Below are 14,944 nucleotides of genomic sequence, written 5' to 3'. Positions count from 1 at the left end.
TAGTCACACACGTTACTGCAGTGAAATTTGTTCTCCACATTTGACTCATCTCTTGTGAGCTGCTTTCGTATTTTGTGCGAAGGTCATTGAGAAATGTCCTCAGAGACGGCCTTGTTTCTGTACATTTCGAGAAGTTTATTTGTAGGCTACGGACTTGAGCATCCCCCAAAAAAAGCAACTTTTTCATATTGCGTCAAATAAGAACTGTGTTCTATCCTTACACCTGGGAAAAACTGAATCCATTCTCTTCGGATCAAATAGGCAAATCAGCAAGGCAGATGGCTTCTTGGTTAGAGTGGGTGACAATATTATCACACAAAAAGATGAAATTACCTACCTGGAGGCCAATCTTTCCGGTGATAAAATGGCCACCAACGTAATCAAAAAAGTCAATCAAAGAACAAGATTCCTTTACAGGATCTCCTCACTGGTCAACAAAAACACCTTGAAGACCTTAACAGGAGCCCTCGTACAAGGTTTCTTTGGTACCACAGCACCTCAAAAGCCCTTAAAACAAGGCTCCAGACCTCCCAAAACAAACTGGTCAGGCCCCTGCCCACTTTGACAGGCTGGGATGGCTTAGGGTCGACGACAGAGTACAGCATCTTGCAATGGGTCTGGTCCACAAGATCCGATACACCGCCAAGATACCCATGTACGTGTCTAAATACTTCCTTAATGTAAACGAAGTCCACACCCACAACACCAGAGGGAGTGCAACAAACCATGTACAACCCAGATTCGGCACAAACAAGGGACTAAATTATTTCCGCTCCTATGCCACCAAAATGTGGAACGCCCTACCAACAGTCATTAAGACATGTGAATCCCTTGACTCATTCAAAACCGCTCTCAAAGGGCACCTACGAAACTGGCCAACGTAAAATACACATACACTGCACACAAAATGAAGTGGAAACCGAGCTACACTTCCTAACCATCTGGCCATTGTACAAAGACATCAGAGATACATACTTCCCACAGATTACAACCACACACAGAGATTTTGAAAACATGACCAATGACAAAAAACTCCCATATCTGCTGGGAGAAGTAGCCTACAACAATGTGCAAACATAGCAGCAAGATTTGTGAGTTGCTGTGATAGGAGAAGGATATCAAATGGAACACAACCACCCTAAAGACTAATCATTGTGTATATTCCTGCACTATACCTGCATCGAGTGATCTTGGTACATATAATTTGATCTATTGAAGATTCTGACCTTCAAAGTACATAATCTTTGTTTTGATTGTATTGCTGTATTGTTCTTTCTGCTTTGGCAATGTAAACGTATGTTTTCTCATGCCAATAAAGTCCTTTGAATTGAATAGAATTATACCTCATCATTTAATTATTCCAGGCATCCGGTCATTATGGCACGCCACGAACGTAAGTAGCCTAATGGTCAGTGCATGGTCACTATAAAGTAAATATTACGTCATCGATGTAGGACAGCCTCCAAACACAGCGGTGGTGTTTCACGCTAAATGACTGTCACGGATTAATGGTTTGAAACGTGCTGTCGATAATAATTAAGCATAAAGCGGGTGCTGTGGGAGGGGTGGGGGTTTAACTTATAAAAGCAACCAGCATGTTGTGATGTAGTGTGAACTCAGTCCTGGTCCTTCTCCTCACTGGATACATGTGGAAACATTCTGTTGAAATGGCTCCAGCGAAACAGAACCCCAAGAAACCCGTCCGGCTCATCGCCGCAGCTTGCAGGGACATGGGGATCGGCAAGGATGGACACTTGCCCTGGCATCTACCGTAAGAGTTATATTAATATTAATATAATTTAATATTTTAATTAAATATAGGATTTAAACCGTACGCTGATTTAAATCGGCTGTGAACACATATAGGGACATTTCTGACATTGTAATTAAAATAGACTAGTTTGTTTATTGTAATAGGACCATGCATTTCTGACATTGTAATGAAAGTATAGTTTATATGTCAGGGCTGTTATGTTAGTGTCAACTGTCAACACTCCTGGCAGACTCCTGGATTGTCATTTCGCCTGGATTTGGTATAATCAAACTCCCACAATTCACCAGAACACAGAAATTATATCTACGTTTAAAAAAGATTCTGGGGAAAGATCGACTACCAGACCCCCTGCTTGGGGTGTGCATCATACTGTTCACTTAATAATGAATGGATATGATGGGGCTTATGTTTTAGGCATCATACACACACATCAAAGTAAACACATGTTCTGTCTCTTGTGACTGTGTTTAATGGCTGCCATAAACGAAAGCAAACGTGGTTCAAAGTCGGTTATTGCCATAAAAGGCTCAAACCACATAGCATAGACAGAGACATAAAGAGAACGAGAGCTATAAGTCACTTATCTTTCCCACAACAAAACATGGCATATTTTTGACATAGTTCGAATGGTGATTAATCATGATTCATTAATTTTCAAGCTGTGATTAATCAAATTAAAATGTGTAATCGTTTGACAGCCCACATATTATATAAAATAAAATAAAACTGACCATTTATGCCATTATATTAATTAAAGTAGATACCGTAGTTTGTTGTTGATTGTAATTGTTGTTACATATTAAAGGTCTGAGTTCCAGTTCTTTGTGAAGAATGTCACAACAGTCTCCCGACCAGGTAAATATTATAAAAGTTATGCAAAAGTAAACTGACTTTATATGTATATCATTCATTGCTGTGGCACACAGCAAAGCCATGTGCAGAATAAGCTATAAATACACTTAACACTAGTTGCACACATTGCACATGCATGCATAACTGCACAGCATGTGTTGCAGACTCAAACTAAATGATTTACTATTACTGTACATGTCCTGCATAAAATGGCCACCAACGTAATCAAAAAAGTAAATCAAAGAACAAGATTCCTTTACAGGATCTCCTCACTGGTCAACAAAAACACCTTGAAGACCTTAACAGGAGCCCTCGTACAAGGTTTCTTTGGTACCACAGCACCTCAAAAGCCCTTAAAACAAGGCTCCAGACCTCCCAAAACAAACTGGTCAGGCCCCTGCCCACTTTGACAGGCTGGGATGGCTTAGGGTCGACGACAGAGTACAGCATCTTGCAATGGGTCTGGTCCACAAGATCCGATACACCGCCAAGATACCCATGTACGTGTCTAAATACTTCCTTAATGTAAACGAAGTCCACACCCACAACACCAGAGGGAGTGCAACAAAACATGTACAACCCAGATTCGGCACAAACAAGGGACTAAATTATTTCCGCTCCTATGCCACCAAAATGTGGAACGCCCTACCAACAGTCATTAAGACATGTGAATCCCTTGACTCATTCAAAACCGCTCTCAAAGGGCACCTACGAAACTGGCCAACGTAAAATACACATACACTGCACACAAAATGAAGTGGAAACCGAGCTACACTTCCTAACCATCTGGCCATTGTACAAAGACATCAGAGACACATACTTCCCACAGATTACAACCACACACGGAGATTTTGAAAACATGACCAATGACAAAAAACTCCAATTTCTGCTGGGCGAAGTAGCCTACAACAATGTGCAAACATAGCAGCAAGATTTGTGAGTTGCTGTGATAGGAGAAGGATATCAAATGGAACACAACCACCCTAAAGACTAATCATTGTGTATATTCCTAGTCCTAGTCTATATCCAATCCAATTCACTTTATAAAGCACATTTAACACAGAGTTGAAACAAAGTGATGTACACAAGAAAAATACTAAAATACCGAGGGCGAAGCAAGTAGCGCACAGGGAGACAGTATAGGGATGCAAGAATCCGGGAGATGTGGTCATACTTCCATGCCCGTTAGGAGGCGAGCGGCCGCGTTTTGGACTAACTGTAGTCGTGACAGACAGGCTTGGGTAACACCAAAATAAAGTGCATTACAGTAGTCAAGGAGGGTTGAGATAAAAGCATGTATAAGACGTTCAAAATCATAAAAGGTTACAGCAGACTTGACTTTCGCTAAAAGCCTCAACTGATAAAAACTAGATTTAACAACAAAATTGATCCGTTTGTCAAACTTAAAATCACTCTCCAATTTGACACAATCTTTTGTGACCACCGGTTTTAAAAACAGTTGCAAGGGGCCCAAATCCAGAGAGGAGGTGTCACAGGCAGTGCTGGGTCTGAACACGTACCATGAACTCTGTTTTACTTTCATTAAAGTTTAGAAAGTTCAGGGCCATCCATGCTTTTATGTCTTTCAGACATTCTAGAAGTGTGTTCAGGGAGGTAGTGGGATCTGCAGCAGTTTGCAGGCTGACTGCTTTTACCAGGCTGTGGCTGGTCATCAGTGATTGCTGATTAGTTAGTGTTTGCTGAATGCTGTGTGACTAGTTAGGCATCCCAACCCACAGGAATGGCCAACTTGTTTTTATGAATGCAATGCTGTAAGGAATGTGGGCAACCTCATTGCCAAAGCTGGTTGTTTTCCGGTCAGCTGTAATTCCAGGCATGATATCTTGTTCTTATCTCTCTACTGTACCTATACCATTCATGTAGTTCATGCATACCACTGTTGATGGCTGCTACAGCACCTGCATTTTTCCTGAATAATCCACCAGAACAAATGAAATTCACTCTGGCAGATTATTTTGGTTTCCAGGCTAGAACGGATCAATAAAATGTCTGTCTTGTCTCTTGTCTAAAATGTGATTTGAACTCATTAACAACAGGAAGGATGAATGTGGTGGTGTGGGGGAGAAAATGCTGGTACTCCAATCCAGAGTGGTTGTTCCCAATGGCAAATGTTCTGCATGTGGTTCTGAGTACAACTCTGAGGTAAGATTATACTCTGTCACATGTCCCATGCATTTAAATCCGGTAGCATATACACAAAGTGGATCAAGTCATAGGAGTATCAAATGTGTTTTATAGAGAAGCGGTTCCGTGTTCACTCAGTCTTCTTGTGTTCTCCTTAGAACGGTTCCAGACAATGCCCATTTCCTGTGTCAGGACTTCGACAGTGCTGTGCATCTAGCAACATCGCCTCCCCTCTCTGACCTGGTCGAGACCATCTGGGTTGCAGGGGGGACTCGGGTGTACAAGGTAAACTCCTGTATGTGCTTCTGCAACTTGTCTGTTCAGTGTTTACCACTCCTTATCCTACTGTATTGTAGCACCACTGACTCTATCCTTAAAAAGTAATTCAACACGCAGGCACGCATATGCATGCATGCACGCACAAACACGCACACAGACAGTGATTGCTGGCTATTTGGTTAAAGGGACACTTCACCCTTTTTGCAAAAAAATACATGTTAATGACGTTTAGAAGCTGTGTGTAATATGTGGTTTTAGATATTTTAGATTGTAGCAGTGAGCCCAGTGTCTCTGATGTCATGGACACTGGTCTCACTACCTTCCTGGACTACAATTCCCATAATTCTTTGGTGCACTGCTCCTCCTTGTGAATAGGTGGAGGGCTGTCTTACTGAGACAACATGTAGTCCAGGAAGGAAGTGAGTCCAGTGTCTATGACATCAGAGACACCACTGACTTAAACTGCATATCGCCTCTTCTTTCGATCAGGAAGGACTAATGCATCCATGGTGTGACTTGGTTTACCTCACAGACGTCATGGGTGACTTCGACTGCGATGTTTTTTTCCCAGAATTTGACAGAGATGTGTTTAAAGTGCAAGAACGGTATGTCTACCAGCTCATTCCCTGTACCATCAATGCAGGCTTTCCTAACCCAGAGATTGATAAGAACAGGAAGTTCTAAAAGTAAAATATATTATAAAAATGAAATGAGGGGCGCCCTAATCATATCATCATACATCATCTCATGAACAACTGAATTTATGTGATTGGTTAGCCGATTTGCTAGTCTACATATGACGTACATTTTCCTTTCTTGTCAATGGCATTTAATGTTTATGTTGCCACATTGACTGCCTATGACGGACATAATGACCTAATTTCTTCTTTCATTGTCAATGGCAAATATGAGACACGCCCCTCAAAAATCACACCCGTGGAAAGTGAGGGGCGCTCTTATCATCGTACATCATCATGACGTAAAATAGACACCAAGCGGATTTGCTCAGACACTGTGATGTAAAATGATCTATTCATTGTCAATGGGAATTTAATGTTTGTGTAGGACAACAATCACACTGCCGGGGAAACTCCTCCGTCAGGAGAAGCAGCTTGGACTCCTCATGCATAGAAGGAAGCATGAAGTCAGTCCGCTGCCTCCACAGGTTGGCAGAGGAAGTGTAGCGCCCAGGATTTAATAAAATAAAATAAAAATAATCGAATAATCGAAATAAAAACAACAAGATGGGGTCTAATAACGGTATCATTTTCATTGTTTGATTTGCGTTTGTCTGTAATCAACTGCTGAAACTGAGAATCTCTTTGTTTCCCATTCAGATTCCCTGGTGTACCAAGTGAAATTCAAGAGGAGAATAGCATTAAGTACAAGTTCCAAGTGTACAAGAAGGAGATTTGTGATGCAGGGGAGACACTGGACTGAGTTATCAAACGGTTTGGAGAATATACGAATGCCAATGGCTGTTTTATTATTACAAGAGATATAAGATTTGTGTACACTTCCAAATGTACATAGTTTGAAACATGGAACACATCTACCGTTTTGATATAACGACCCCCAACGACCACACTATTGGATGGATCCTTTGTATACAAGATTGTAACCTTGTATACATTTGACACATTGTTGGTTTGGAGTGATCATTTAATTACAACATACTGTAGGACCTCACCCATCATATTATTAGCCCCTCACAGGGGAATTTTACTTTAAATTCACATCTACGTTCTTATGTATTGGTACGTTCTTGATTCAATATTTATAAACTGTATAATATGCTATTCATTTAATCAAACACACGCCCCCTCCTAATATAAGTCAAAATGAATATCAAACATCTAAATATTTAATCAAACGTAAAAACAAAAGCCCAAGTATATTTTAAAGTGAAATTGTGTATTAAAAAGTGTTGTCCTCCCAACCCCCTGCTGCTACCTATCCACATCTCTAGTGGTTATTGTTGTTCTTGTTTGCAGGAATAGTCCAATATTTGTATTGAATCATTGTCAGCATGTAGTCAGTGTCATTTAGTGCTGTGGATTTCGCAGGGTACTTGTTAATTTTCCAGGTTGAGCCTACCGTACTTATGTCTCTGAAAAACGGATAGGTGAACTATAGTAGTTTACTGCAAAGTATTAGACTACAAAGAAAGTATTTATCTACAGTTCAGGGGATGTATGCAGTGTGCATACATGAAGAACATATTTTCCGTATTATCAGAAAAAGCATTATTGTTACTGCATTGTTGAATACATTAAAGCATTTTATCACAAATTGTTGTATTTCATTACTTCAGTTCAAATAGTCTGTACACTAGGGCCAGTACCACAAAAGGCCAGTAGGTGGAGACACACTCCAAGACTGCAACATACTGCTAATAACTGAAAGCCAAACTGTAGATTTGGACTAGGTTTTGTCAGTTGACTTTTCAAATGAATGACATACTGTCGATAAAAAAGGGAAGATACTTTATTAATGTTTTGACATATACCGGTCTTATAGGTCAAAACATGTAAAGCAGAAAAATGTAGGCTACATGAAATGCGTAGCAATACAGTGCAGGTGTCATATGTCATGGGTTTATGTTTAATAACACCTTATGTATGTTTTACATCTACAAGTAGCTCTTTGAAAATATACATGTACTGCCAATCTGACTTCTGACAAGCAGGAACATTTACCACTGCAATAGTTCTGTCTACATTGGGGATCATAACTTGAATTATTGAATATTCCCTTTTGATTTATGGTCCATAAAGGCAATGTGTAACCCCCTGGCTAATAATCAACGCCATGTCTGAAACAGGGATGGACAATTTATATGCATCCTTATTAACCCTGTCAACTTGTCTGTGTAATTCAACAGAATGCAGGAGGAGAGGAGATTGAAAGGACACTAGGACAGTGGATGATTGGAGTTATGGCTAGAGAAGCAGAGCCGTATTTGCATTTACACCAGCAAAGAGTCCTGTGGGGAAGAATTGTTTCTGTAATAATTTACCTTGATAAAAGGTCTTGTCTTGCACGTCTCTCTGCCTTGGTTTTTTATTCCCCCCAGAAGGAACACTCAAACTTGAGTATTCACAAAGAGCTTAACCCATTAAGACCACGAGGCCAATTCTACAAATGCCTTCTAAACCAGTAGTTCTCAAACATTTTCATGTGAAGGACTCCCAAAATGTATTTGGCTGCGGACCACCATCTGAAAATGTTTTGTGGCAGGTAAGGGACCCCCAGAAGAGAAGATGTAAATGAATGTGTGTGTGTGTGTGTATATATATATATATATATATATATATAAATTACTACAAAAAAAATCTAAGTTTTCAAAAGAGAACCATTGTCCAAGTTATTTTCTTCCAAAAGTTTTCTGAAAAACGTATGTTGCTTAGTTGCTACAGTATAGGCCTACTGTATAGCTCAAGTCTAAAATGACAGATACTTTTCCAGTTTTAATGAGTTAAAAAGACTATATGCATAACACAATGTGAAAATAATCTGCTATAAATCCTGTATTAAAAAGGTACAAAAGTATTGGCATCAAAATATACTTAAAGTACTGTACCAAAGTAAACTCAAATATTAAAAAATGTGGCAAACCTTGAACTGACTTGAAAATAGCAGATCTACAAGCTCACAACGCATCGCATTGTTGTGATCTTGTAGATCAGCTCATTTCAAATAGCCAAGGTATAAAATAGGGCTTAAGTGGTTAATGAAAATAATATAACTCTATAAATAAACTAGTAACTATAAAGCTGTCAGGTAATTGTGGTGGAGTAAAACATACAATAAATTATCCTTTGAGATTAAGTGGATGTAGTGGAGTAAAGGTACTGTATGCTAAGTAAAAGTATCTAAAATTGATAAAGTAGCCAGCTACTTATAAAGGTACTTGGATAATTTCCACCACTGCTTGTACAGTTCCGTAGGAGGCCCAGGCCACATCACAAATGGTTAGGAAATCAAAGTCAGTCTAGAAGAGAGTGGAAAGTTGGTATTAAATGCACTTTTGACCATTATCTACAGCAGCGGTTCCCAAACCTTTTTGGCCATGCACACCCTGCTACTTCCTGACCTAGCTGACGCACCCCCCACATGGAAATATAAATGTATCCACATATAAGCAGCACATATATGAACCTGAATATGGTATATATTGGAGCATATGCTATATTCTACATATACTTGGCATGTTAATATATTTCAAATAAAAACATAGCACCACCATTAGCCTTTTCATGTTGCGCACCCCCTAGAAGGCGCCCACGCACCACAAGGGGTGCACGGCTGCACGCACCAGTTTGGGAACACCTGATCTACAGAGTGGTCGTTGTCATGACTACGGAACCCATGCTGAGTATGGTGCACACATTACAACAGATGAGGAATCAAACGTTTCCAGAGGTGGACAGTAGCCAAGTACATTTACTCAAGGGAAACCGGAGAACTCGCCGGTTTTCTGACTCGCCGCGGTTTAGTGCATTTTAGTTTTACTTCACCTATATTTAAATTGCATTGAATTGAGAGAGAGAGAGAGAGAGAGAGGATAGTCGTTTAGTTTACACTAGATGAAGTAGGAAGGCTAAAGTTTAAACACCAAAGTACCAAAATAATGTAATTCATTAGTAAACAATATCCTGAAAAATCATTGGTACTATCATTGGTATTCACATACTCACCTTTTTATCATTATCTAGCTGACCATTTAATTGCACAAAATAATTTGAGCACTTTGGAAATTAACTATAACATCTGTGGGTTTGACATACTATACTGATGAAGACATTGAAACTTGTTTCTCTCCACGAGTTGGTAAACCGGCGAGTTCTCCAGTATTCTACTCAAATACTGTACATAAACAATTTGTTTGAATAGCTGTACTTTACTGTATTTGTAATTATTGTATACTCTCCCTCAAATTTAGGAACAAATATTTAACTTTTGTCACCACTAACATTTCTATGAAGGGGAAACGTACATTACAAAATATCACTTATGATTATCACTATTAAAATATAGAAAAACAAAACATTGTGAGTACATCTGCTATTTTCACAATTTTTCAATCTTTGAAATGGGTGAGGAATTGTCATTCATACAGCAATGCACTGATATTAAAACAAAAATGTACTTAACCCATTCTGGGCGGGAACCCCTTTTGGTGTTTTAAGCTTTAGATATTGAAAAAATAGCAGATCTACAAGCTCATAGTCCGGCACTGAGTGCCGCGCTATGAGCTTGTATATCTGCTATTTCTGAAAATTCTTGAAAATGTGACGCAAATCTTTGAATATATATTCTTTCAGAGCGAACGTTTTTAGCTCAAATCTTTGGTTTGGGGGGTCCCTGGAACTACATATTTTCAGATGGGGGTCGGTGGCCAATTACATATAATCTTGGGGGTCCTTGACATGAAAATGTTTGAGAACGACTGACATAGAAACATGGGTTTTTCAGAAAACTGTCAGGATTTAGAAGGCCTTTTGTAGAATCGGCCTCAGGTCTAAATTGGTTTTAAAGAAAGCACTGCAGACTGCAGTACTCAAGTACAAATTTGACTGAGCAACTTTCACTTGTAGTTTAGTAATATCTGACCAGGATACCTCCATACAGAGGGCTTTCTCCACCACTGCGTGTACAGTTTAGTTTCACACACACACACACACACACACACACACACACACACACACACCGCTCCCCCCCAGCATCATTCACATTATCAGAGCAAAGGGACCTTGAGATATAAAGTCATGATTACATGACTCATGCAATCATTAGCTGTGCTGCTCACTCAAAATGCACTCCAAGCATGTTTCAAGATCTCCTGCAGACGTAAAACATTAAGAGGGGTATTCAAACCTAAATTCAGGATGCTCTAGTCTATACAAAGCCCTGGCTTGGTTTAGATAACGCTTGCTAATAATATTGACTGGCTTTATGCTGAATAAACAGAGTGAACTAACCCCAAAAGCATTCATATGTAGTGCATGAGGCTCAAAGATAATTTGAAACGCATGGTGATGGTGATGAAAATTTCCTAAATTAAACTGAACATCAGCTGTTCTCATTGCAAAGGATTTAAAATACTTAGTATTGTAATGTTTCTAATAAGCACTTCACTTACAATAAACAAAAACTCCTAGACAATAAGAGAATGGTTGTTCATAAACTATATTAATTTCTAGAGTCTAGACCAATTCTTAATAATCAGTTAATAAAACATTAATGTTTGCACGTTGCAGTCTGATAATACCTTCTAAAATACTCCCAGAGTATTCTTGCTTGCTGTTAGCTGCATAGAGAAGAGAAATAAATGAATACATAAAATATATTTTATCAAATCAAAGTATTTCCCTCCCGTCTTTCAACGCATTATTCAATTTCATTATGTTTGCATGTGAAGTCATTTGAAATGGAAATTAAATGACATGTCAGCTGCAGTCAAATAAAGAGCATTTCCATCTGAAATGCAACAGTACAATGTGAAACACAGATAGAACCCTCAAGGGAATAGATCCGTGCTGCCAAGAGTGGTGCGTGAGAATGAGATACTGCAGCAGATGGAAGATGAAAAGGTTTGAAAAATCTAGCTTTATCCCTCAGTAATGTATTGATAGATGTGTCAACATGTTCAGCATCAAACAGTTAATTATACTGCGTTGATTTTATATATTAGGCGATTACTGTATGCTAGCCTGTGCATAAACTAGCATAAATAAAGCATTTAGCATGGGCCTTAACTTAACCACTTTACTACCCTATTTTATATATTGTCGTCAATGTCGTGGGACAATGTATATGTGTAGAATTGTGTGGAAAAAAAACTAAATAAGGGACACAGTTGAAAGTACTTAATCTGGCATTCCAATTGTCTGACATTTGAACATCCCGCACATGATAATGATTAACTGCATCTATCAAGCAACAGAAATGTCTATAAAAGTTGTATAAATTAGTTTTCCATCCATACAGTATATAAACACCATCAGGCACATAGACTCTAGTTTCATCTGCTGATGACATTTAATTAATTTGCCTCAGTCCATAGTACACAGTAAAATCCTTAATTAAACTTTTTATAATCTCTGAGTTAAATTAATATTAAAGATTTTACTGTCTTGCTTATCAATCATCGCATTTTAAAGGGGCCACGGGGTTAAAAAGCGGCCTCTCTCTTCGTAGCTGTAGTCTTCCATAGCTCTTCTCAAAGTCCTTTTTAGTGCCATTGAGTGCCTCTAGGCTGCCTGTCTTTACATCGTATCCACCCTCTCTCAGTCTCTGGATCCGGTAGCTCACTATCTGTATGGTCAGCTCCAAAACGGTGGGCGTCTCCGTGATCTGAGACATGCTGATGCCGGCCCTGCGGAGCCCCTCGAAGCGTTCGGCCAGGATGGCTTCAGAGTAGTATAACAGCGCCGGGCATTCGATGACAATGTCCCGGAGCTGTGGCTCAGAGCAGCCCATGGTGTGCTGGGAATAAGCCAGGGTTCGGCGCATACTGTCCGGGTTCAGCTCGGTGACGAAGCCCCTAAGTTTAGAGAGGAGACGTAGGAGCTCTGCGGTGGTGAAGCCCTTGTCCCTGAGGAACAGCAAATTATGTCTCAACGCATCAGGGGGTTTGAGGAGAACGAAGGGGTTCTGAGTCAGCAGCTTCTGAAGCCAGATCTTCATGTTGGTCTCCTCTCCCCCGAGCTCCAGGTAGGCCCGTTGGAGTGTGAGGACCATCTCCTCGTTCTGCCCTACCGGTCGGCTGAAGCTCTGGGGGGCGCTGGCCATGAGCTTGGCGACGATTCGCTTGTTGAGGTGCAAGCTCTGGAAGTATGCTATGTTGTTCCGCTGGTTCTCGTGGTGGCTGGACGACGTGAAGAAAGAAGCGGGGAATTTCTCAATGATACCCACCAGTTCTTTCTGGTTTGGGCACACCGAGGTCCACAGCTCCCTCTGCGCCTGCATCTGCTCGGGGCTGCTGAGGACCGCCTCAGGGTGGAGCTCCAGGACACGGGCGACAACAGGCCCCGACGCTCCCATGTCCTTCAGCAGTCTGGCCGCCTCAGTCACATAGGCCAGGTCCCGACGCAGGACCCAGCTCTTGAGCTGACGGATCTTCTGAATGTCCACAGAAAGCTCGTAGAGAGCCTCCACTGTGTGCCGATTCTCTGCTGAGCTCAGTGTCGCACATGGCCTGATGTTTATTAGAGCTCTGACACCCTGGCACTGGAGGCACAGGGACTTGGCAACCAGTCGCAACATTGATGCAAAACGCTCAGATTGGTGAAAATGACAATCAACATATGTCATTTACAAACTACCGGTAGTAAGAAAACAGGCACCTTAAATGCTCCTTTCATGATATTTGATAGAAATTCGGCACATGGGCTGAGGAGGGGGACAAAAGGAAGAAGTCATTGCAATGAACAGTAGTATAGCCTGCAAACCAGACGAATCTGCCACAGGAAAGAAAGTCCCTGGGGAGATTAGTCTGGCACTCCTCGGTTTGACTCCTCTTACTCCTGGTTAAATATTAGCCTACTCAACTACAAGTGAAAGTTGCTCAGTCAAATTTGTACTGTTCAATTATTGAAAAGTACATGCTTTTTAAAATACTGTACAGTATTCAAAAGTGCATGTTACAAAGTAGGCCTACATTTTTTGAGAAAGAAGAAGAAAAAAAGTGGCCCGTTTAGATTACAAAAAATATCAATGCATTGCTCTATTAAAATGTTTCTATTTTCCCCAAAAATCATATATAGGCATATTAAACCATGCAGCACAACATGTTGTGAGCTTGTAGATCTATTTTCACTATATTTGAAATAGCAAATAGGGCTCAAGTTTTTAATTCATAATGTACATTTCCCTTCCTAGAAATGTAGTGAATTCAGTGGGCAAAAAATATTCGAAAATTACAATTAGCCTACTAACAGTTACAGTACCAAAAAATAAAATAAAACGAAAAGGCTACACAGTACTCAAGTAGCCTACTTGTACTTGATTTTACAGTCCACCACAGGCAATGAATGCCAGTGAGCAGCTAACATCATTTAGCAGAGTGAGACAGCCCTCTAGCCCCTCTCGGAACCCCCTGGGTCAGCCCAATCGATTCGTGCCGAACCGGGCTGGTCTAAAGAATGTCAGAAACTTCAGTAGCATTGGGTTCTGACTTGTAGGGCTAACAGCCCTCATACTTAAATCCAACACACTTCTGCAACACCGTCACGCTACTCCTCTGAGACTGTAAACATGTCTAGAATTCATGCAAAAAAACCAACAACAACATTTCAACGCACACCACTACAAATTGAACATCTACCTTCAGCTGCGGTCAACGGATGTGACGTTGTGTTATGAAACTCATCTCTTTTTCGGGACATGTGTACTGTAGACCAGCCTTAGCTGGTGATGTGCACAACAGCACCATACAGAGGCGGTGATGTGTACTGCAGAGCGTAGGGTGACTAGATCCAAAGTGTTCATTTGAGGGGCAGAAGTATCACTTGTGTGGGACAGGGGGGACGGGACGGGGTTAACGACTTATTACTTAAAACCTTTGATTCTAACATGTAAACAACATTAAATAAGAAGGTTGCCTTTGGCTATATCACATTTTTCAGATTTTTATTCTGGAAAGTTATGCAAAATCTGGCATGTTTTCCTATATAATGCCTAATTTGCATATTTAAATGTACAATTTCAGAAAACTGGGGAAGTTTCATGGTGATAACAATGTCTTAAAATGTGTCATCCAATTCACCTAGGTGAAAATAACATGTAAATATCAAAAAACTCCTGTGGAAGGGTCATCATACGGTACTTTACTTGAAACAGTAACCCATTTATGCCTGACGTCAATTTTAAAAATGGCTTCTATGGCTT

The 14,944-nt window shown here is 40.3% G+C and overlaps 2 protein-coding genes across 2 annotated transcripts; one reads left to right on the top strand and one right to left on the bottom strand.

Annotated features, from left to right (window-relative positions):
* Nucleotides 1–1,595: 1,595 nt before the first annotated feature.
* Nucleotides 1,596–7,071, top strand: LOC308314880 (dihydrofolate reductase). Its single transcript, XM_080762650.1, has 6 exons — nucleotides 1,596–1,771; nucleotides 2,580–2,629; nucleotides 4,684–4,789; nucleotides 4,930–5,056; nucleotides 5,540–5,655; nucleotides 6,388–7,071. Exons 1-6 carry the CDS (start codon nucleotides 1,647–1,649, stop codon nucleotides 6,488–6,490), a joined length of 627 nt encoding a protein of 208 aa, XP_080618776.1. The 5' UTR covers nucleotides 1,596–1,646; the 3' UTR covers nucleotides 6,491–7,071.
* A 4,318-nt stretch (nucleotides 7,072–11,389) lies between these two features.
* On the bottom strand, nucleotides 11,390–14,407 carry mterf2 (mitochondrial transcription termination factor 2). Its single transcript, XM_080760697.1, has 2 exons — nucleotides 14,382–14,407; nucleotides 11,390–13,447 (listed from the first exon to the last, which is right to left on the bottom strand). The coding sequence occupies exon 2, from the start codon at nucleotides 13,367–13,369 to the stop codon at nucleotides 12,197–12,199; it is 1,173 nt and encodes a 390-aa protein (XP_080616823.1). The 5' UTR covers nucleotides 13,370–13,447; nucleotides 14,382–14,407; the 3' UTR covers nucleotides 11,390–12,196.
* Nucleotides 14,408–14,944: the final 537 nt, after the last annotated feature.

Source organism: Protomyctophum bolini (assembly GCF_963924005.1).
Source record: "Protomyctophum bolini genome assembly, chromosome: 4".
NCBI lineage: Eukaryota > Metazoa > Chordata > Actinopteri > Myctophiformes > Myctophidae > Protomyctophum > Protomyctophum bolini.
This window is presented reverse-complemented; position numbering and strand designations above follow the sequence as displayed.